Genomic DNA, 24,765 nt, shown 5'->3' with positions numbered 1-24,765 from the left:
GTGAAGAACCACCTTTAAAATCCCTTTTATTAAGCTTGCATAAAAAAGGAAAACAATGAAAACATTCCAACCATAAAAAGTTACACACATTTTAATGTCAACAATTTTCCCCTATTCTGGCCCAGCCTTTTAGCCCTCTAGACTCTCTTAAGAGACATGACAGTCCTTGGCAGGATGTTAAAGATGATGTTAACTGTCCTAACTGGGAAGAGACAGTCCCATTAGGCTGTCTCCACTGAAACAGCAATTTATAGTGCTTGTTTTAGGACCAAATCAGCCTCAGTCAATAATTGTTTTTAGGTGCTTCATTTTGCATATCACACACTAACTAGCCTCTTTCTGCACCATTTAAACTCTCTCTAAACTGGCAATGCCCTGTTACTTTCCTTAATTCAATCACATACTCAGAAATTCTTTCATTGCCTGTTTGACTCCATTAATAAAAGCAGGAATGACTGTGATCACCACGGCTTTTAGGGATAGATGAGTTTGTAAAATTTCCACATAATCAGCAAATGTTTCGGCTGCACATTTAAAAAGCTGTTAGGCTGCTTAGCAAGTTGCACATTTTAGCTCATTATACTCAGTAAAACTGACTCTGTTCTGATCAGTTATACCATTCACTCATTTATCCTGTTCCAATCTCTTTCGAGAGGTGGGCCACTCTGCTACTGAACTATCAAACAAGTCCATTTCCCCCAAAGTGCCAGACATTTTTAACACAATTTTTCTCTAAGTGAGCAGATCACTTATAGTCCTAGTGTTGCAAGGTGCAGTTTCCATTTTAGTTGCACTGTCCCCAGGCCGCTCCCTATTCCTGACTATATTCTCAGATTAGGATCCCTGCCTTGCTGCTTAAGTGTTGTGTCTCTTGCTCTTTAAGCAACAAATAGGGTACGAAGGAACCATACAGGCACAGTGGAATCCAACTAACAGTGTTTATTCAACTGATGCAGTATGCCAGACCTAGCTACAAACACACATTGCCACTCTGGTTGGGTTCTGGCAACTTCTAAAATCTAGAACAGTGAGTACCACTAGAGGGTTCACAAATTATTTAAAGGGATACTACTTTATTCCTAACCCCTAGAAAGTAAAAGTCATATGCTGCTTGGTCTATGGGTCTGAAACAGGCTTTGGGTGTCTGGAGCTCCTGGACTATACCACACAGCACTTTGTGGTGTGTGATGCTCTTGGTCATTCCAAACTCCCACCACTCCCTATGGGGTGGAGATGCCTCCTACAGCTGTTGAGGCAGCAGGAATTGATTCAGAAACCACTCCAACTGCTTTATCAGCAAGCAATCACTTGCTGAGAGAGAGAGAGAGAGAGAGAGAGAGAGAGAGAATTAATCTAATTCTGGAGCTGGAGGAACCCAGCTCTGGGGAACCTAGGTCCTGCAGGATAGCACCATTGGGAGGGACTTGCAGAAGGGAGAAGTGGAGCTCCATATGAATACACAAGTAGTACATTAATAGAATTACAGAACCTCCCCAGAAGAGTAACCCTAATAAATGAGCATACCCCAAAGTAACGGGCACATCTGGTTACAATGCCAAGGAAAACTGAACCACATTTCAGCCACTAATGATTATGTGTGTGAAATTATTTTCAATGTGTATTTTGGATTTGGCTGTTGCTGGGTTTTTTAGGAAGTTTGGGAAAACCAGAGCACCAGAAAAGCCTGATTTTTTCACACCCTGCACATTTACTGCTCCCTGCAGCTGCCTGAGCAGTAACATTGTGACATCACAGATAATCAGTCACTTAGCACTCTCTCCCTCCAGGTCATTTGCACACTGGGAAAGTCACCAGTGCTCTGGCTGTCATGGCAACAGCTGCCTTTGCTGATTTCCCCTAACATTATTTCAGAGGAGCTGCAGTCAAAGCCGGGCTTGGATCAGCTGCTACTCGGTTCCTTTGGGCTTGTACTGGGGTACTCTACACTGCTTTTCAAAGGTACTTGCTGAAAAGGGGGTTAAATTAAACTAAGATAGAGAATTACAGCTCCTTCCATGTATATTGTTTATTTGCTTCTTTCCCATTGGGCACTATATATGGCTTTCTGAATATTTACCTGTCATCTCCTATCATCACAAGAAAGACTCACAATTGTTCCCTCTTCAAACAAGACTTTGTACAATGCTCAAAACAAAAAAAATGTGTTTAACGTTAGTTAAGGTTGCTCTCATCAATAAACTAATTAAAAAAATTAGAAAATACAAAGTTAGAGGATTAAAAGTGTGCAAAGTCAAGCACTCTCAAGTTAGAAAATGCCAAAATGAACATTGCTCATGATACAGTCAGGACTACAGCAGAGACCCAACACACTCCCAGCCAGACAAACTCCAGGATCATCTTCTGGAGGCTGACCAGGCTTCTCAAGAGCAGGCTCAAGGTATTGAACTGGTGCTAGAGCATAGACAGGAACAGCTGGTTGATCACAAGTGCCCTGCCTCAAAAGGAAAGGCACTGGAGCACCCCATCCACCTCTGCAACCTGGTCAGACAACCAGGCTTCTAGATTGATGCAACTCTCCAGCTAGGAGGGATTGGTGGCAGGAAGGTACATGCCAAGATAGAGCAATGGACTCCTGCTCCACCAGATGGCAGAGAATGTGGGTAGGAGAGACACCACCTGATACCTGTACCCAACCATCAGGGCAGAGCTCTTGACTCAGTGGACCCACACAGAGGAGACTGCTGAATAGATGGCTTGGCAAGCCTCCACACATGCCAGTTCCCTCAGGTCCTGGGTCACGAGGAGCACATTGTCAGCATATGGCAGTAGGGCTACTCTCAAGTCCAGCTTTCACAGCACCAACCTGTCATTCTCTTGCAGAGGAGACTGAGAAGGGCTCAATGGCAATAGCATACAGCTGCCCACAGAGAGGGCAGCCCTGATGCACCCCTTGACCAAAGATGACAGGCTTGGTCAGGGCACAGTTGAGCTTCCCCAGGCATTCTGCAGAGGTGCACAGCACCTGGAGAAACCCCATGAATTGGAGGCCAAAGCCAAACACTCGCCAAGATAACCTGTGACAGGGTGGCTCATGGGTTTCTCCTGGTCAAGGAACAGGAGGTGGAGTGACCGACCATACCTACTCGCCAGCTGGAAAAGATCTCAGACCAGACAACAGTTGTCCTGGTTAGAGACTTATACACTCTTCAGGGATTAATGCATCCCACCAAGTTTTTACAGTGACATTCCAGCAATGTTTGGAAAAGAGCTGGGTTTATTAGTCACCAAGAACACAGCATCAGAAATCCATAGAGACGTAAGGTTAAAGCGTAGTTCATTCTGGTCAGCCCAGAGCACCTGGCAAGCTGTTGTGAACCCCATTTTCAGGCTCTCTGTCTCTCTCTGATTTCCTTCCTTAGGCTACGTCTACACTGCACATCTTACAATGGCGTGGCTGTGCCACTGCAGCTGCACCATTGTAAGGTGCGCAGTGTTGCCGCTCTATCGCCGGGATTGAGCTCTCCTGACGACAAAAATAAAGCCACTCCCAACAAGGGGTGGTACCTTCGTCACCAGGAGCGTGGCTCCTGCTGACAAAGCACTGTCCACACCAATGCTTCTCATCGTTAAAACTTTTGTCATTCAGGGAGGTCTTTTTTCACACCCCTGAGCGAGGAAAGTGCAATGTAGATATGGCCTTAGTCAGCTCCCAGGTGAGAGACCTCCAAGGTTCTGCCACAAACCAACTCTCATTCCCTCACCTTACACCTCCCAGTCCTTTGTTCTTAAGCTGTAGTCTCTGCTCAGCTTCTCTGCGGAGAGTTGGGGAAATACTCCTCCCTCTGGGTCATTGGTTGTTAGGTGTCAATGTCCTGGTGACTGGGCTTTCTATTGCCCTCTCGGATTTTCCACTGATATGGGCCTGTCTCATTCAGTCCTTTTAATGACACATTCTGCCAGCTCAAACAGCTAGGCAACATACACACTTATGTGTCTCAGCCTTCCCCGAGAGCAAACTTATTCCCCCACTGTGTAGCCACGTAAAGCATTGAGGAACCAAGGCACATCGGCTTCATAAAAAAATATTACAAAAAATTTCTACTTCTTCAAAGCTATGACCTTACAGTCCAGGCTGAGTATTGACACTAGGCACCAATTCCTCATGTCATGGAGGTCCCACTTTTTGGACAGCAGGGCAAGCATGGCCTGCCCTGCACAACATGAGACATGCCCCACTCCCCATGGTCCAGACAATGGCAATGTCTAGACCAAGCACGTTCCAGAATGCACAGTACAACTCTCAAGTTCAGCCCATTATTGCCTAGAGATTTTGTTAGGCATCAGATGGAGGGTTTCCAAGACCTCAGCCAGAGTAGAGGAAGCTCCAGCCAGTCCCGGTCACTCGCACTGACTGTAAGGAGTTCGTCCCATGGGATCTCACAAGCATCGGCATTAGTTGGACCATGGAGAAGTCTGCATAGAAAGCTCCCATCCTTTCCTGCTTCTCCACTGGATCCGTAAGAGGGGTGCTGTCCTCTTCCCGGGGGCAGGTGGCATGCTTTTCCTCCATGGCACAGAAGCAGGAGCTGCAATCCACCTCCTGAAGAAGTTGGATATATGATCAGACAAAAGCATCCTGCATCCAATGGTCATCAAGGACCCAGAGCTCATCCTGCTTCTCCTGACGCTACCTGCAGCAGGATGGATCCCCGGGGTGAGTGTCCAGGCACCTCTCCAGCTCCAAAACCTTCCACTCCAACTGCTCAATCGCCACATCACTCCTCTGACTGGCCCCCCAATGTAGTCGTGGCAGAAGAACTAGGCATGCCTCTTCCCCACATCCCACCACCTCTCCCCCGCCAGGCCAGCCAGAACTTCCAGGAGGCTGTTAAAATGCCAGTAGACCAGCCCTAGCTGCTCAGGCGTCAAATAAACCATCATGGATACCACATGGTGGTCCAAGAAGGGGACCAACCTGATGCTGGAGGAGTGGCCCACAAAGAGTTAAAATAGGAAACGTAAATGCGGTCCAGCCAGGAGTGGCATGACTGAGTATCCTCCACACAGACACAGGAAAAGGTGGTGGAGTCATCCAGGTGGTAAGTTTCTCCAGACATCTACCAGGGCGTAACGATATCCCTGAGGACATCCACTGTGGCCTAGCACTTCTCTCAGACACATCCAGGGTGCTGTTAAAATCCCCACCCAGGACCAGGCACTTAGGAGAATCCAAAGTGCCAAGGAAGGCAAAAGTCCGTGGATACAACTGCACCTGCTTCGGGATTGGGTATCAGGGCACAGATGTTGACAAGATTGAGGATCAGCCCCTCCATGCAGACCCAGAAGTGCAGCTGGCACCCTGGCATGACCTCGGCAACCCCCAGGATCTTGGGCCATAGGTCCAGGGAAAACAGAGTGGCCACCCAGCCCAAGAGTGCAGTGAGGTGGCTGAAGTACACCCTCTTCCCTCCCACTCCAGCCCCTAGCTGGGTTTGGTGGCTGAATCTATGTGAGTCTCCTGCAGGAAAATCACAGAGTACCACCTCCACCACCCCCACAAAGCGAGTAGAGTACCTATCATCAGCAGAGACTCACCCTACAGCCTCTTGTATTCAGAGATGCAATAGTATTTGGTTTAATTGGGGGCAGCCACACCACCTGCACCTGTGCTTCCCAAAGGTGTCAGGGAATTGTGGAATCTGTGAGTTCACTGGTAGGCTGTGGACTGCCACTCCTTGATCCCTTGACCCTCCCAATATGGCCCTTACGTCCTGGAAGAGGAGATTGAAATCCCTCCGACTTCTGGAGAGTGCCTTCCTCCTGGAGCCTCGTGAGTCTTCCAGGAATTGGTACAGCTTGTCCTGTAGCATGGCAGGGGCTGTGAGGTCTCCAGGTTTGACTGAGCCCATGAACTCCCAGTCATACTCCAGCTGGCCCCCATCAACACCTCCACAGCCTTTTGGGCAGGGGACTGTTTACCCTTACTTTGATGGTGATGGAACGCTGGCATACCACCACCTTTACCACATCGTCCAGCTCGTTCCCAGACAAAGGAGTGAGTGGAGTACAGAAGCCCCTGATGGAACGGGGAAGGGAAACAAATACAGCCCTTTGGTTAAGTGCCCCTTCTCCATGCATTTATGGAACTCAAACATCTACAAACATAAGATCCCCTCCTCCTTCCTTCTCTCTTGCTTTTTCTTGCTGCAGAAATTGCTGGTGTTGGATCATCCATGAATACAATGGACAGCCCCAAGCTTTCCCTGCCCTCAGTGTACAGCAAATTCAACACATCCATTGTTGAGCTCAACCAGGAGAAGCACGCAAACCCATAAACGATTAGTTGTATCTTTTATTAACCTCAGGGGCAAGGCCTTTTCTGCTTGTCTTTACTTGTCATTCCTTGTGACTCTGCTCCAGTGACCTTCATACTTTCTTCTTCATGCTTTTGAATCCTCGGCTGGCGCCCTGCCCAAAGCAGATGGTTGATGGGATTCTGCAACAAAAATATACCATGTTAATACAAAAATCTTAATGTCTTGTTTTTTTGTACTTATGTATGTGCCACTCAGAGCGCACTTAACCGGAATGGTCACTTTGCTAAAATGCCTAACAAGAAACCAACTTAATCTGATAGGAAATGACAATGACCGCTGTTTAACAGAGAGCGCATTAGCAAAAGTTCTGCTTCACAGGGACACAGTCAGTAATGTAAAGGCAGGACCTGAACGGGGAAGGATTGGTCTGTGAGGAGACCGCATACTTCCACCTCTCCTTGGCAACCCTTTAGTTCTCCATACCCTAAACTCTTTAAAAATCCCCCTAGCCTTTATGAACGCTATTTATCATCATCATCATCAATGACCTGGAAGAAAACACAAAATCATGACTGATAACGTTTGCAGATGATACAAAGATTGGGAAAGTGATAAAATAATGTAGAGGACATGTCACTGATTCAGAGCGATATGGATCACTTGGTAAACTGGCCCCAAGCAAATAATATGCATTTTAATACAGTTAAATGTAAAAGTATATATTTGGGAATAAAGAATGTAGGCCATACTTATAGGATGGGGGACCCTATCCTGGGAAGCAGTGACACTGAAAGAGATTTGGAGGTCATAGCAGATAATCAACTGAACATTAGTTCCCAGTGTGACACTGTGGTCAAAAAGCTAATGTGATCCTGAGATGCATAAACAAGAATTTCAGTAGGAGTAGAGAGGTTATTTTACCTCAGTATTTGCCACTGGTGCAACTGCTGCTGTTATACTGTGTCCAGTTCTGGTGCTCATGATTCAATAAGGATGTTGATAGATTGGAAAGGGTCGATACAACAATTGAAGAATTAGAAAACATGCCTTACAGAATAATAGGACTGGAAAGGACCTCAAGAGGTCATCTAGTCCAGTCCCCTGCACTCATGGCAGGACCACGTATTATCTACACCATCTCTAACAGGTATTTGTCTAACCTGCTCTTAAAAATCCTCAATGATGGAGATTCCACAAACTCCCCAGACAATTTATTCCAATGCCTAACTACCCAGACAGTTAGGAAGTTTTTCCTAATGTCCAACCTAAACCTCCCTTGCTGCTATTTACGCCCATTGCTTCTTGCCCTATCCCCAGCTGTTAAGAACAATTTTTCTCTCTCCTCCTTGTAACAACTTTTTATGTACTTGAAAACCGTTATGTCCCCTTATAATGATAAGCTAAATAGATTGAGCTTCTTGAGTGTAACAAAATGAAGGTTAAGGGGTGACTTGATTACAGTCTACAAGTATCTATATGGGAAGCAAATATTTAATTATGGGCTTTTCAGTGTAGCAGATAAAGATATAATATGATCCAAAGGCTGGAATTTGAAGCTGGACAAATTCAGACTGGAAATAAAGGCATACATTTTTAATAGTGAGAGTAATGAATCATTAGAACAATTTACCAAGGGTCACGATAAATTCTCCATCACTGACAACTTTTAAAGCAAGATTGGATGTTTTTCTAAAAGATCTGCTCTAGGAATTACGGTATTTTGGGGGAAGTTCTCTGGCCTGTGACATACAGGAAGTCAGGCCAGATGATCATAATGGTCCCTTCTGGCTTTGGAATCTATGAATGATACATTCTGTTCACATTTTGAAGGGTTTTTAACAGATGCAGTGGTGTCTGCCTACAGAAAACCTGAAACAGCATCTGTGAGGTTTGAATTTCCCTGTTCATCTCACTCAGTCAGTGAGTTATTGTTAGGCATCTGAGTTGACATGTCAACACTTAACTATTTCACTGCCCAAAGGAGAGGGAAAAAAAACAACACATCACATTATGAAGATCTGCACAAGCCACTAAGGGTATGGCTACACTTAGAGCTGTACAGCACTGCCGTGGGAGCACTCCTGCAGCAGCGCTTTGAAGTGCAAGTGTGGTTGCGGCGCCAGCGCTGGGAGAGAGCTCTCCCAGCGCTGCACTTACTCCACCTCCCCCTGGGGATTAGCTTACAGCGCAGGGAGCCGTGCTCCCAGCGCTGCGGCACCGTTTACAGTGGCGCTTTACAGGGGGGGTGCTCAGGGGGGGTGTTTTTTCACACACACCCCTGAGCGAAAAAGTTGCAGCGCTGTAAAGTGCCAGCGTAGCCAAGCCCTAAGAGCAACAGCTCATTTTGGCACCATGTATGTTATACGTAGAGGATACTTCTCTTATTCCTCCCTCCTCCTAAATCAAGGAGCCAAGCCTCACCAAGGGAGAGTCAAGCCCAGCAGAACACACATGATCATTTTTTGAAAATCTGCAGTTTAATGTGAGCAGTGTCTTATTTTAGCATCTGAAGCAGAAGGACCTTATTTTGTGGGCAGAACTTGGAAAGCTACTACTCGCCCCCAATTCAACTTTTTGATAAAGTGAAGTTTAAGTTATACATTTGTATCTTAAAGGAGACTGAAAAGTCTGTGGCTAGGCCCTGTCTACACAACAAAGTTGCACTGATTTAACTTTATTGGTTTAGACAGCAATATAGCTAAATGAGTGCAATATCCTTTTGTGGGCTTGACATTTTACCATTATTATGGGTAGGCAAGGCTTGAAGCCTGGGACTGAGGCCTGGGCCAAGTTAGGTAATTTTACGAAAATATTCACTCTGTTTTTCTGGACCAGTGTTAGTCCTTGTGTAAGTAAGTCTCCTGCAAGCTAAAGCCATTTTTCCACCATCTCATTTGAACTTTTTTCACCATATTAATGGACAATATGGTAAAAATGTGCCTGGCCAGTAGAGCCTCGTCTATACTACGGCTCCCACCAGTGCTAACACCAACTCCGCAGAACTGGTGGAGAATTTTTGTCAAGTGACAGTGACTAGATCAGGTTTGAGAGAAAATGCAAATAATAAAACAGCAGAAATGCTGACAAGTGAATTAGATCCCTAGAATTATTTTTGAGTTAAAAACCTCAGGTGTTACTAACAATTAGGGCTGTCAATTAATCACTGTTAATTCAAGTGATTACCTCAAAACAAATTAACCCAATTAAAAAATTAAAACTGCAGTTAATCACAATTCATCACACCGTTAAACAATAATAGAATACCAATTTAAATTTATTATAAATAGTTTTGGATGTTTTTCTACGTTTTCAAATATATTAATTTCAATTGCACAGAATACAAAATGTACAGTGCTCACTTTATATCTTTATTACAAATATTTGCACTGTAAAAAAGAAATAGCATTGATCAATTCACCTAATACAAGTACTCTAATACGATCTCTTCATCATGAAAGTGCAACTTACAAATGTAGAATTTTTTTTTTATATTACTGCAGTCAAAAACAAAACAATGTAAAACTTTAGAGCTTACCAGTCCACTCAGTCCTACTTCCTGTTCAGCCAATCACTAAGACAAACAAGTTTGTTTATATTTACAGGAGATAATGCTGCCTACTACTTATTTACAATGTCACTTGAAAGTGAGAACAGGTATTCGCATGGCTGGTGCCGCCAGCGTTGCAAGGTATTTATCTGCCAAATATGTTAAACATTCTTATGCCCTGTCATGCTTCGACTTGCAAAATATTTGTAATAAAAATTATATAAAGTGAACATTGTATTCTACATTGTAACTGAAATCAATATATTTGAAAATGTAGAAAAAGATCCAAAAATACTCATAATAAATTTAAATTGGTACTCTATTATTGTTTACAAGTGTGATTAAAATGGCAATTAATCGTGATTAATTTTTTAATCGTTTGACAGCCCTATTAACAATACACATAATGAACTTTAGACTTAAAAGAAAGGAATACCTATATAGGGATAGGTTTTGACCCCAATCCTGGCTCCGTGCATTGCTGCAGTAGCATACAAGGGCTGTACAGGAACCACAATTGACTCTACGCTGCCCCTTGCAAGTCCCAGTTAACCAGAGGCTGCTCTAACTATACTGATGGCAGTTTCAATCCACAGAGCAGCCCAGATTTGGACCACCTTTGCACCACCCTCACCTCACCTGCTGGAGGTGCAGCACATAATCCAATCCACTTGCTTTAACTGGATCCTAAGTAAGACTCAAGAGAAGACTGCCTCCCTTCCGGGTCCCCCAGCTGGCTGATTATTTAAAAAAGGTGAATTTGAGGGCATTTCCTTGGGTCAGTGTGTGCTATCTCATTCTTACACTTCGCTGTTACTGCAAAGATTCTCAGTTGTGACCGCAAGAATCAAGAATGAATCACTATCAATGCACAAAGCAGTCATTTGTTGCTGCCACCTGTAAGTACAGAAACAGCAGTTTAATCCTAGTAAACTGCAAATAAACACCAAGAATTTGCTTTTTTTCTTCAAACTCTTGCAAACATCAATTAAAGTCATGTTAACTTTTCATAAGTGTGAAGCTTTGTGCATAATGTGTAATTAGACGTGCTCAGCCTCACGTGGTGATGAGCACTTAAAGGCGTCACAAGAGCATCCAAAGCCCACAGTTAAGATCATGGCCCTATTGTGCTAGGTCTGCCCCCAGCACATATAAAGACCTGAATCCTGCCACAAGGAGTTTACATAAAGGAAAACAGACCTGGATTTATAGAGCTTTTCTCCTGCAGTGGATGAAATGGGCCACTCACAGGCTGGGTAGGATTCTCCACGCTCTCACTTGGACAGATTTCCATGGAATCCACTTGCAACTGCTCGTAAGTCTCCACATTCACATCCATTGGCATGCTCACATCCAGCTTAGAGGGAGGGCTTACTGTTGCTTGGTGCTGCTGCAGAAACAAAACCCTCCTTTCAGGAGCTGCCAACTTGCCTCCTAGTCAGCTTAGGCTCAAGGGCCCAAGGTCATCTGATCAGGAAGCTACAAAACAAATTAAGTAAAACAGGCTCAGGAGAGTCAGAGGAGGCCTAGCCGACGGCAGTGAGTGTCCTTGGTCACTCTGGGTGGCCTGTAAAATGTTCAAGCAAGCAGAGCACTGCAGTGCTAGAGGGAAAGGTGGCTCATAGGAGGAGCTCTCTTACAAGGGGGTCTGCAGAGTGGAGAGTCAGAACTACTGCATTACAGTACATGGGCTTCACCGCAAGCTTCTTTCTTATGACCATTAAGCATAACTGGGTTCATCTGGCTGAGCAGGGCCAATGAGTTTCCTTCCTTCCATAGCATAGGGCATCATGCTCCAAAGAGATGAATGTTGGTGCCTGATCCATGGCTAAGAAAGACACTTTCTACAATTAGCAGTTCACTTCCTTTCTACGTTCTAAGCCATTCAACTGAAAACTAGTGATAACAGAGTGGGTTTGATTGCCTGAGAGATCACTGGCCATTGCCAGTGTCACTGCTCAGATCAGTCTGTAAGAGCCAATGGCTCTGCTCCACTGTATGCTTACTAAACTGTTAAAGATAGAGATCACCCTTCATTGCTAAATAAGCCTCCATGGTTCCCCAGTCTTGGAATAGGAATGGTAATATTAGGGGAGAGATGAAAAAGTTGATTAGTAACATCATTGCTTCATGTAAGTGTGTCTGTATCCAAACCACTACTACATAACTTCTTACAGCCGCCTGAGAAATGGGCATGCCTATGCATGGGGCCAATCAGGACTTTGCTTCTCCAGCTGTTCATGTAGGATTCCTTTCAGTGCTATGTAAGTATCTACAGCAGTGTCTCTCTCTCTCTCCTCTTCCTCCAGACTCAGCTGCAAACTCATGGCTGGCTCCTCTCCCTTAATGTTTCCACTGCTCCCATGGCCAGGACAGAAAGCCAAGCACCAAACAAAGGAGCATGCCTCTGTTCTGCCATGTTTTTCCAACCAGAATAGAGAGTGCTACAGAAGAGGTGAGGGACAGGCATCATATGGCTGTGGGCAGCACCCTAACCCACAGATAGCGTGAACTGGGAGGAAATGGCTCTGGCCCTGGCTTGTGCAAGGTCACTGGTACCCTCTGGTTGACTTGCCAGCCTCCTCCACCTGGGATAGGATTCCTAAGCATGTGTTTGGCTCTCCAGGCCCATGCACTCACTCTGGGGATGGATTCCTGCACTTGACACAGCTTGGCAGGCCTTTCCCTGCCACCGACGCCACAATAGAGACTGTTTGCCCTTCAGCCCTGCACTCACTCACCTCCCCGAAGTACACAGGCAGAGAAGGGAACAGAGTGCACCCTTTGGAGCAGAGCAGGTGCTGCTGTGATTGCAGCTTGGCTCTGTACTTCAGGGAGAGTGCAAGGGAAGCAAGTGGCTCGGCAGAACGGGGAGGACTCATTGGTTCACTGATGAGGAGTGCGCAAATGTCTTTTTAGCACCCCTTTCACTCACGTGATGTGGGTGAGTCATCCCTGTTGGAAGGACCCGAAGGCCAGTTTTCCTTGGTTCATGAATTTGCATGCTAGGCCCTAACATTTTTGCATTCAGTAAACAACCTCTTTATGCTCCAGAGGCCAGAAATAAACTAGTGCAATTACAGGAAGGGAATGCATGAGCTCTGGAATCTGACACTAGCTTGTGTAAATATGAAGTGCTACTGACTAAGTCCAGAGAAGCATGAGATTGCTGGATTTTCAGGTGTTCTCTGCTTCTGAGGACTAGTCCCCAGCAAACAGAACGATAAATGCTTGCTTTGTCAGTGTACTTGGCACTTACCTTTTAGCTTTTTTTGGTTTATCAAATCGAAAATCGGAAGGATAAAGATGTACTTTGACTAAGTGATCTTTTCGGTCTTTGCTGCTCTTGAACTTCTCCGCACAGCCTTCTACCAAACACTGATACTAAAAAGCGAGGAGAGAGAAAGGTAATTCTAAAACTTATGCAGTATAAGCAAGATGGGAGTTATTCACACAGACTTTCTCTAAGGCAAGACAAAATGTCTACCTGTCACTTCTATATTGATACACAGTACTAAAGATGTATCACCATCATCTACTGGATCCTCTCTGAAAAGTGATTTAGTCCAATCACAAACTATTGGGCTCTACAACTTTTGTTTACGCATGAGGGAAAAGTCATTCACTCCACCACAGGAACCACTGAGGGTAGTATATTTTATGGCCTGTCTCATTAAGACCATATGATTGCGTGGTTCCTTTTAGCCTTAAAAACCTACGAAAGCCAATATAATTCACACATTACAATCTTCAAGTTACATGGGTGTGCTGAGATTGTTTCACAAAATTTGGAATTAGTTTAATTTGTTGGGAAACTACTTCTCTCTCTAGTATTAGGGAGTACTTCCATCTCTGGTATTAGGAAAATATTGTTTATTTTCTGCCACCCCTTGCACATGGTTTCTTGACTGCATGTGTATGAGGTAAAGTCCAAACTACTAAGGCCCATCAGGCAAAATCCTGGAGAGTGCAATACTGGCTCCCCAAGTACCTGCACATGGTGTCAGCAGGAAACCTCCTTGATCAAAAATGTGTAGTTTACAGAGGACAGAAAAGAGAAGTATCTGCTGACTGAACTCAGGATGCTTAGATATTAGCAAAGTTGGAAGCTAGTGGATAAATGTAAAGTAATGCACATTGGAAAAAATAACCCCAACTATACATACAATATGATGGGGGCTAATTTAGCTACAACTAATCAGGAAAGAGATCTTGGTGTCATCATGGATAGTTCTCTGAAGACGTCCATGCAGTGTGCAGCAGCAGTCAAAAAAGTGAACAGGGTGTTAGGAATCATTAAAAAAAGTGATAGAGAGTAAGATGGAGAATATTTTATTGCACTTATATAAATCCATGGTACGCTCACATGTTGAATACTGCATACAGATGTGGGCTCCTCATCTCAAAAAAGATATACTGGCACTAGAAAAGGTTCAGAGAAGGGCAACTAAAATGATTAGGGGTTTGGAACAGTAATCTCTCCATATGAGGAGAGATTAAAGAGGCTAGGACTTTTCAAAAGAAAAGAGGAGATTAAGGGGGAATATGCTAGAGGTATATAAAATCATGAGTGGTGTGGAGAAAGTGAATAAGGAAAAGTTATTTACTTCCTCTCATAATATAAGAACTAGGGGCCACCAAATGAAATTAATGGGCAGCAGGTTTAAAACAAATAAAAGGAAGTTCTTCTTCACACAGCGCACAGTCAACCTGCGGAACTCCTTACCTGAGGAGGTTGTGAAGGCTAGGACTATACCAGGGTTTAAAAGAGAACTAGAGGACTAGGGCACAGACTATCCAATAAGTTCCTGGACTGCATTGCAGACAACTTTTTATTTCAGAAAGTTGAAAAAGCTACTGGGGGGAAGCTGTTCTAGACTTGATTTTAACCAATAGGGAGGAACTTGTTGAGAATTTGAAAGTAGAAGGAAGCTTGGGTGAAAGTGATCATGAAATCATAGAATTTGCAATTCTAAGGAAAGGTAGAAGGGAGTACAGCAGAATAGAGACAATGGATTTCATGAAGGCGGATTTTGGTAAGCTCAGAGAGCTGATAGGCAAGGTCCCATGGGAATTAAGACTGAGGGGAAAAACAACTGAGGAAAGTTGGCAGTTTTTCAAAGGGACGCTATTAAGGGCCCAAAAGCAAGTTATTCCGATGGTTAGGAAAGATAGAAAATGTGGCAAAAGACCACCTTGGCTTACCCTTGAGATCTTGCGTGACCTACAAAATAAAAAGGCGTCATATAAAATTTGGAAACTAGGTCAGATCACGAAGGATGAATATAGGCAAACAACACAGGAATGCAGAGGCAAGATTAGAAAAGCAAAGGCACAAAATGAACTCAAACTAGCTATGGGAATAAAGGGAAACAAGAAGACTTTTTATCAATACATTAGAAGAAAGAGGAAGACTAAGGACAGGGTAGGCCCACTGTTCAATGAGGAGGGGGTAACAGTAACGGGAGACTTGGAAATGGCAGAGATGCTTAATGACTTCTTTGTTTCGGTCTTCACTGAGAAGTCTGAAGGAATGTCTAGTATAGTGAATGCTTACGGGAAGAGGGTAGGTTTAGAAGAGAAAATAAGGAAAGAGCAAGTAAAAAATCACTTAGAAAAGTTAGATGCCTGCAAGTCACCAGGGCCTGATGAAATGCATCCTAGAATACTCAAGGAGTTAATGGAAGAGGTATCTGAGCCTCTAGCTATTATCTTTGGGAAATCATGGGAGACGGGGGAGATTCCAGAAGACTGGAAGGGGGCAAATATAGTGCCCATCTATAAAAAGGGAAATAAAAACAGCTCAGGAAACTACAGACCAGTTAGTTTAACTTCTGTGCCAGGGAAGATAATGGAGCAGGTAATCAAAGAAATCATCTGCAAACACTTGGAAGGTGGTAAGGTGATAGGGAATAGCCAGCATGGATTTGTAAAGAACAAATCGTGTCAAACTAATCTGATAGCGTTCTTTGATAGGATAACGAGCCTTGTGGATAAGGGAGAAGCGGTGGATGTGATATACCTAGCCTTTAGTAAGGCATTTGATACAGTCTCGCATGATATTCTTATAGATAAGCTAGGAAAGTACAATTTAGATGGGGCTACTATAAGGTGGGTGCATAACTGGCTGGATAACCGTACTCAGAGAGTAGTTGTTAATGGCTCCCAATCCTGCTGGAAAGGTATAACAAGTGGGGTTCCGCAGGGGTCTGTTTTGGGACCGGTTCTGTTCAATATCTTCATCAACGATTTAGATGTTGGCATAGAAAGTACGCTTATTAAGTTTGCGGACGATACCAAACTGGGAGGGATTGCAACTGCTTTGGAGGACAGGGTCAAAATTCAAAATGATCTGGACAAGTTGGAGAAATGGTCTGAGGTAAACAGGATGAAGTTCAATAAAGATAAATGCAAAGTGCTCCACTTAGGAAGGAACAATCAGTTTTCACACATACAGAATGGGAAGAGACTGTCTAGGAAGGAGTATGGCAGAAAGAGATCTAGGGGTCATAGTGGACCACAAGCTTAATATGAGTCAACAGTGTGATACTGTTGCAAAAAAAGCAAACATGATTCTGGGATGCATTAACAGGTGTGTTGTAAACAAGACACGAGAAGTCATTCTTCCGCTTTACTCTGCGCTGGTTAGGCCTCAACTGGAGTATTGTGTCCAGTTCTGGGCACTGCATTTCAAGAAAGATGTGGAGAAATTGGAGAGGGTCCAGAGAAGAGCAACAAGAATGATTAAAGGTCTTGAGAACATGACCTATGAAGGAAGGTTGAAACAATTGGGTTTGTTTAGTTTGGAAAAGAGAAGACAGAGGGGACATGATAGCAGTTTTCAGGTATCTAAAAGGGTGTCATCAGGAGGAGGGAGAAAACTTGTTCACCTTAGCCTCTAATGATAGAACAAGAAGCAATGGGCTTAAACTGCAGCAAGGGAGATTTAGGTTGGACATTTGGAAAAAGTTCCTAACTGTCAGGGTAGTTAAACACTGGAATAGATTGCCTAGGGAAGTTGTGGAATCTCCATCTCTGGAGATATTTAAGAGTAGGTTAGATAAATATCTATTAGGGATGGTCTAGACAGTATTTGGTCCTGCCATGAGGGCAGGGGACTGGACTCGATGACCTCTCGAGGTCCTTTCCAGTCCTAGAGTCTATGGAGATTAAGTCCATTAATGGCTATTAGCCAGGATTGGTAAGGAATGGTGTCCCTAGCCTCTGTAGGTCAGAAGGTGGAGATGGATGGCAGGAGAGAGAGCACTTGATTGTTACCTGTCAGGTTCACTCCCTTTGGGACACCTGGCATTGGCCACTGTCGGTACACAGGATACTGGGCTGGATGGACCTTTGGTCTGACCCAGTATGGCTGTTCTTATGTTCTTAGTTTGATTAAACCAGTTAACTATTCCAGCTTCACAGATGGGCAAACCGACTACTCTAGCACTGCACATGCAGGACAGAGCCTGCTTGACAGGAGATCCATTTCCCTTGTTTCTCTCCTTTAGGTACTATTATCCTAGGGAGAAGTTAGCTCAAGTCAGACTTACACACTTGTGTTTATCCACTTATTCTTATTTTTACAATAAGCAAAGGAGAGAGGATGGCTAGTCCTACATGCAGGAGATCTGGGTTCTACTCCTGGCACTGTGTATGACCATGGGAAAGTCTCTTCCTCTCCGAGAGCCACAGTTTCTCCATTAGAAAAACAAGAATAATACATTCTTAAATCACTGGACATTGAGGAATAAAGAACATGCAGTGCTTAGAGATCATTGGATAGAAGGAACTAGAGACTGCAAAGAATGTTATTGTTTTCCTTTTGCATGAATCAACTTGTGTCTTGTGCTCTCTCTCTAACTAGGACCGTACCAAATACACAGTCCGTTTTGGTCAATTTCACATAGAATTTTAAAAATAGTACATTTTATGATTTCAGCTATTTAAATCTGAAATTTCAGTGTTGTAACTGTAGGGGTCCTGACCCAAAAATGAGTTGGGGGAGAGGGGGAAGCAAGATTATTGTGCAGGGGGTGGGGGTGTTACTAGAATGTTCTCACGTGCTGGATACACGATGAAATCCTTGCTTACAACTCACCATATTTTGCTTCTCTGCCATTATCTGGAAGAGAGAGTCATGCCACTCCAGGATGTGAGTATCTAACAGATGCACAGAGGGGAAAGAGCGTTTGCAGAAAGAGCACATGTTCCTGTGCAGTGCGTTGTAGTGATGTTCATAACCCTCTAAGGTATCAAAGACCTGGCAGCACCCAACAATATGACAACAGAATTCTGACACCCTAGAAGGAAGCAATGAAAACATTTGTATTTTTAGTTTTTGTCAAGGCCACCCAGAGCATGTGAATCAGTTCTTCTGCATACATCTAAATAAAATCTTTACATTATGGTAGTTTTCATTAAGATCTACTTGACACAGGAGAAGATGAGCACTATTAAACTGGAGAGACAACAGAATTAGTTTGCGAGGATTTTGTAATTAGGAACTCATATTTGTGGCTCAAATTCCTTTTACCTAACTCACAGCTAGAACCCGTGGGTCTTGCATACAGAGCTGAACTTACAATTAATTATGTAATGAATTAATACTGGTTAGCAATATGAGGTATGAGCTTTATATTTCAAAATCCCGGTAGATCTCTATGAAAAAGCTCACTTTGTTCTGCTCCAAAACATCTGTTAGTCTATAAGGTGCCACAAGATTCTTTGCTGCTTTTACAGATCCAGACTAACACGTCTACCCCTCTGATATTTGTTCTCTAGGTGCCTTCAAGTTTTTTCTGGGATGACTACTGAATATTTTGAAACTAGATATAAATCTTGGGCAATGTGTTCATTTTGACAAGGTTATTTTCCCTGACGAAACATCTCCTGAACTCCAAATTTTTTTTAATTGACTGAAGTAATGATCTATCATGTAATTTACTCATATCTTCTAGGTTAGCTGAGATTTAAGTTTAAATTCCCCAGTACCTTTGGGAATGCATTGCCCATTTACACCCACGTTTTCTGAACGGATGATTTATCCAGATCTGGCAAAGAGATAACCAACATTTCAGATTTAACATTTTAAAGCCAAATGCTTCCTCAAAACCTGAATTTCTTTCGATAACTATAGGGAAAGCTTCAGGTTCAATAACTATCACATCTTCGACCTGTAAGGCACTTTGTGATGTCTTCCTTCCCTCCTTCTCCGTTTCCATGATTAGCGCAAAAAATAAAGGAGATTGAAAACATCCCTGTCTCATGTCTGTATAACTCAGACAGATAAGACTCAACTCCAATCACTTATGCTGATGTTTTTGAACTGGTGTATGGAGAAATATTCCTCTGAAGGAAAGAGGCGCCAAAGCTTATCTGAAGTTGCAACAAACAAACAAAAAAATCTGTACCATCTATCAAGAGACCTTTCTTTGTCAAGACATAACAAAGGGGAATCAGTTTACTTTCATCTGGTACTAGGAATGATTGAAAGTACTCCACAACTATTCAACATTTGTTTATCCTTAATGAATCCAGTCCAAGCCAGATGTATACAACACTGACAGACAGTATGGACCACAAACTGGTAGTTAGAGGGAGAATCAAAATTCAGTAAAATGCCTTTTTGTTAACGGGACCCACAACAGAATTTGTATGAACGACACCACTTACTTGGATCTTTCGGTCACTTCGGTAACATTTGTTAGGATATCTTGGAGATACAAGTGTCTATGAATGTCTCCATCCTGGAACAGGGAATAGCGATTATACACATATTACAGCAATGTGTGTTCAAAAAGCAAATTGGATATTATTTTTATTCCCAACAAGTAACTCTGCTAAAAGAGACTTAAGAAGGAGAATACATGTTACTGTGAACTTGACTCTGGATCAAGCATAATATATTGATCTAACATAGGTAAACCCAGCCTATAGACCACGATTAAAAGTGCAACTTGGCATACTCAACAGAGCCCCAGGGCTTGTGTACACACATGTACTAGCGTTCTTTACTGTTACTATCAGCTGCTTTGCTGCTAACAAGTGAGAACATAATTCACCACCCTATACCGAAAACCTACCGACCGCTATGCCTACCTTCATGCCTCCAGCTTCCATCCCGGGCACATCACACGATCCATTGTCTACAGCCAAGCACTGAGGTACAACCGCATCTGCTCTAACCCCTCAGACAGAGACCAATACCTACAAAATCTCCACCAAGCATTCTCAAAACTACAATACCCGCACGAGGAAATAAGGAAACAGATCAACAGAGCCAAACGTGTACCCAACAGGATTCCACTGGCCATCACATACAGTCCCCAGCTAAAACCCCTCCAACACATCATCAGGGATCTACAACCCATCCTGAACAATAATCCCACACTTTCACAGGCCTTGGGTGGCAGGCCAGTCCTTGCCCACAGCCAACCTGAAACATATTCTCAACAGTAACTGCACACTGCACCATAGTAACTCTAGCTCAGGAACTAATCCATGCAACAAACCTCGATGCCAACTCTGCCCACATATCTACAGCAGCGACACCATCACAGGACCTAACCAGATCAGCCACACCATCACCGGTTCATTCACCTGCACGTCCACCAATGTAATATATGCCATCATATGCCAGCAATGCCCTTCTGCTATGTACATCGACCAAACTGGACAGTCTCTACGGAAAAGGAAAAATGGACACAAATCAGACATTAGGAATGGCAATATACAAAAACCTGTACAACACTTCAACCTCCCTGGCCACACTATAGCAGACCTTAAGGTGGCCATCCTGCAGCAAAAAAACTTCAGGACCAGACTTCAAAGAGAAACTGCTGAGCTTCAGTTCATCTGCAAATTTGACACCATCAGCTCAGGATTAAACAAAGACTGTGAATGGCTTGCCAACTACAAAACCAGTTTCTCCTCCCTTGGTTTTCACACCCCAACTGCTAGAACAAGGCCTCATCCTCCTTGACTGAACTAACCTCATTATCTCTAGCTTGCTTGCATATATATACCTACACCTGGAAATTTCCACTACATGCATCTGACTAAGTGGGTATTCACCCACGAAAGCTCATGCTCCAAAACGTTTGTTAGACTATAAGGTGCCACAAGATTCTTTGTTGCTTTTACATAATTCTAGAGACACTCAAGGTCAACGAGATTAACTCATGGGCATAATGTTTGAAAAGGATCACACATCCAAAGGGGATTCTTCTTTAGCTTAAGTGGAAAGGGGCAGTGCTTTTGGAGCAGGAGTCAAGAGTTCTCTCTGTACCATGACTGAGAAGTTCCAAGTGGCTAAATCAGGCAGCACAGCAACAAATATGCTGCTATCATGGACTGGTTTCAGAATTTTTCTTTATAAATTAAAAAAAAAAGAAAAAGGGGGTGGCAGGGACAGTCCACTGCAGCTTTTAAAGAAGCACAGTCACTTTGAACAATTTTACTTGTAAATTTGTTAATCTGTTTCCATATAGCTTCTTTTCTGCCATTATAATCACGTTTACACATCTGCACGCATCATGTTGCCCTAGCTGCATATCAGAGCATTCTGGAATAGACTCAGCCGTTCTCCCACAGTGCCTCACCAGATGATAGTGCCCTGATAGGCACCACTAAAACAGAACACTACACTTCAGACATCATATCACAGAAAGCTGGGAGGACGGAAGACTGACAAAACTGCTGAATGTTACAGCAAGACTGTCATGTTCCAGCCTAGGCAACACATTGAGCTGCCAGTCATGCCATTAACTAGTTACAAACTCAGTTAACAGTGCCAGAATCTATAACCAAAGGCAGAGGCCTCACTATCCAGGTGAAAGACAACAAACTCACCCTAGATGCTGGGAAAGGGGAGCCTTGTAACTCCTTCCAGGGTGCTGTTCTTGGCCCTGCTAGAGGGATCTAGTTTTTGTATCTGCTAACAAAGTCTTATATATTTGATGCCCACTTGTGTGTGTCTCACCCCAACCTGGCCGCTGAAAAGAACTCTCTGTTCCACCCTCACAACGTAGGGCCTTTTAGCTGCTGTGATGAAGAGCGGTGGTGATGGTGGCCGATGAGTCTGCACAGTCCTGCTCCTGGTCCTAACTGGTTTGGAAGTTTGTCCTCAACCTCTGTGACGAACTCTAGTGCTTGTCTCTGCTGCTCGGACATTTCCTGAGAGCTGCACAACACAGAGGATTCCTGACCGTCATTGCTACTTACACAGCTCTGAAAAGCAGCAGAGGTACTACAGCCACCTGTCTACAGACTTAGGCTCACCTCAGTTTGCTTTGCACTAAAAGACTTTTTTTGCAACCAAAAGGGCTAGAGACATGAGGATATACATAAAACTATGTCATGGACTCTAGCGGAGTGGACAAATAGGACCCATGTCCAAGAGCCTGAAGACCCTGGCCATCACAATGCCCAGCCCATCGGGGATCAGGAAGATTTAACCCACAGCATTCCCCAGCTAGACCACATGAAGGACTCATCCCTGGAGGTTGCTGGGCTGGACTGGTTCCTGCCACCAGTGGGACAGGCTTATAGCCAGTCTCACAGTTTAGGGCAATTTTCCTGAAACCACAGGTCCTGAGTCACATGACTAAATGAAACGCTCCCTTCGTTCACCAGGAGCATAGTGTTAACTCTCCTGATTTGGGAGGAATCGGATTTTGGCTGCGGCTCGGGCCCGCCTGGCAATGCCCTGAGACGCTCCAGCCGTCTAGAAAATTTGAGCCCCCTCTTTGGCTGCCTGCCTGCCGGGGGAGGAACAGCGTGAGGAGCGAGCAGAGGACAGGCGCGGGTAGGGGCACAGGATCAGCTCCAGGGCAGCGGGGCCACGGCGGGGATCGCGAATTCACGGGTCAGACCGAAACAGACGATACTGCCAAACAGAGCCTCGGCTAGGTCTAGCGGGTGATCTGTGCTCTCGCGGCTGGCGCCACTGGAGAGCAGGTGTCTCTCGCGGGCCGGGCAGCCGGCGGGCACTGCCCCCGGGCACTGGGTCGGAGGAACCCGTGGGGAGGGCCGGGGGGCTGAGAACAGCGCTCGCTGCTTTTCGTCCCAGCTGGCGCCGCCGAGCGCGCAGGCACCCTCTCCGCTGGGACTGCATTTCCCATCCTGCCCCGCGGGTAGCAGGCCACAGCCCACGCGAGGGCTGCCGGGAGCTGTAGTCGCAGCCGGTGCCTTACCTCAAAGAATTCGTGTTGGCGATGGAAGCGAAGGCGGCTGGGGGAGAAGCAGAACGGAGCCCGAGGCGGCGTGCGGGGCCGGACGGGCAACACGGGACGCTCCACGCGCAGCGAAACGCTGAGTTCCGGCGGCAGCAGCATCCTGTCGAAGTCTCCGCGAACAGGGCGCGCTCACCGGACCGCCATCTTTTAGGGGTCAGGGGGAACGAGAAGATCGCTTTCGGGTCGGCGGGTACTTCCGGGTCACACCGGAGTGGGTCGGGTACCGTGACGTCTGGGAGCGATTCGGGGCTGTGGTTAAAGAGGAGACATCATGAGGGCAGCGCAGGGAAACACGGGCGGGCGTGCCCTGAAATGATAGGTCCCCACCCTGTTCTCTGATTGGCTCCTGGGATGCTGCCGCTTCTGTGTCAGCCAATCGGAGTCTGCGCGCCTCTTCCCCGTGCGCCGCCTGGTCGCCGCGGGCCTGCCGCTGGCTCCCGCTAACGGCTGCTGTGTGAGTTCCTGAATAGCCCCCGGCCCTTCCCTAGTCTCGCGCACTGAGCGCGCGCTCCGGAGCGCCACCTACCCGCCCATCGACCTGCTGTCCGCTCCGCGCGCGCCCCGCCTCCCCCACCCCCATCGCGCGGCGGCGGCGAGAGCTGCTCAGCCTCAGCACAAGGTACCCGCTTCCAGCCGGGCGGGCGCCGGGGTGGTGGGACGCATGAGGATAGCGGGGTTGGGGGCTGCCACTCATAGACTCCAGGACTGGAAGGGACCTCGAGAGGTCATCGAGTCCAGTCCCCTGCCCTCATGGCAGGACCAAATACTCGGCCCTGTTACCCCCCACCCCGCGGCCCTCAGCGCAGGGCTCCTGCGGGGCCGCCTGGAGAGCGATTATCGCCAGCGCCAGGAAGCGAGCGGGAACCTGGGCCTCGAGTGGGGCCCCCACAGCAACCGCGGGCCTGGCATAGCGGTTCCCGTAGTGGCAACGCGACGGGCAGGGGGAGCTGGCTCTGCGGGTGGTACTGACCCCCAGGGGGATCTGCCCTCTCGCCTAAACTAACAGCAACACCACGCTCGGGGTTCTCTGGCACTGCTCTCCCGTGGGTGCTTGGTCTTTGGTTGATTTATTACCGTCTCTTACGTGTTGTGGGCAGGCAGATGGATGTCAGTAGTGTCAGTGAAGAGGTGGACAAAGGCTTTCTTGAAGAGAGGTTTCTGCAGTTTCCTTTAGAGGTTCAGGCACTGGGCTCACCTAATAGAGAGAGAGGCTCCCTGCTTAGTTTGCATACCAGGGGATTTCTAGCCGCTGGCCGTAGCATTTTGGTTGTATCACTGTTCTTGGTTGTGGAGGAGCCCCACTACTGTCTGCAGGGACCAACATTAGTTCTAACTGTTTGGGAATATCTTTCCCGCCAAGGTAGTGCACATTATTACATCACTGACCTTAATCTGAATTAATGTGACAGGACCCTTCATCCCATTATTCTCAGAGTTCGTTCGCCGTCTGGATTTGATTAGGAGCTTTTAAAATTTAGCTGAAGTAGCATCTTTTGTTTTTATGCAGACTCTCTCTCTGCCTGCTCCTTTCATCTTCTCTTTGCCTAGCCCTGTACTATATCTAATTTATGTTGGTATGTAAGGATATCTACTGACAATAAGTCAAAATCAGTCGCTGTTTCCTCCTCGCTAAAACTCCAGATATGTTTCTGTTTCCTTTACAGTTCAAACCCTGTTGTGAAATAAAGCCACCAGATTTCAC

The 24,765-nt window shown here is 45.4% G+C and overlaps 2 protein-coding genes across 4 annotated transcripts in view; one reads left to right on the top strand and one right to left on the bottom strand.

Annotated features, from left to right (window-relative positions):
* Nucleotides 1-6,295: 6,295 nt before the first annotated feature.
* ZNF511 (zinc finger protein 511) lies at nucleotides 6,296-23,186 on the bottom strand. 2 transcript variants are annotated; one of them, XM_030568287.1, is made up of 6 exons: nucleotides 23,022-23,186; nucleotides 19,501-19,574; nucleotides 17,927-18,128; nucleotides 13,085-13,209; nucleotides 11,026-11,215; nucleotides 6,296-6,457 (listed from the first exon to the last, which is right to left on the bottom strand). In XM_030568287.1, the coding sequence occupies exons 1-5, from the start codon at nucleotides 23,160-23,162 to the stop codon at nucleotides 11,197-11,199; spliced, it is 561 nt and encodes a 186-aa protein (XP_030424147.1). In that variant the 5' UTR covers nucleotides 23,163-23,186; the 3' UTR covers nucleotides 6,296-6,457; nucleotides 11,026-11,196. The 2 variants fall into 2 exon arrangements, with proteins under 2 accessions (XP_030424147.1, XP_030424149.1); XM_030568289.1 differs by having other exon boundaries at nucleotides 11,026-11,212.
* A 248-nt stretch (nucleotides 23,187-23,434) lies between these two features.
* TUBGCP2 (tubulin gamma complex associated protein 2) overlaps nucleotides 23,435-24,765 on the top strand; it is an 89,208-nt gene continuing 87,877 nt past the window's right edge. The window contains exon 1 of one of the 2 annotated variants that reach the window (XM_030568286.1): nucleotides 23,435-23,517. The gene's annotated coding sequence lies outside the window, so the exon portion shown is untranslated. Of the gene's footprint in view, nucleotides 23,518-23,540; nucleotides 23,683-24,765 lie in introns of those variants that run through there. The other variant, XM_030568285.1, reaches the window with a different exon arrangement.

This window comes from Gopherus evgoodei, chromosome 7 (genome assembly GCF_007399415.2).
Source record: "Gopherus evgoodei ecotype Sinaloan lineage chromosome 7, rGopEvg1_v1.p, whole genome shotgun sequence".
Lineage (NCBI taxonomy): Eukaryota > Metazoa > Chordata > Testudines > Testudinidae > Gopherus > Gopherus evgoodei.
The sequence above is the reverse complement of the archived record's forward strand: the minus strand, read 5'-3'. Positions and strand labels throughout refer to the sequence as shown.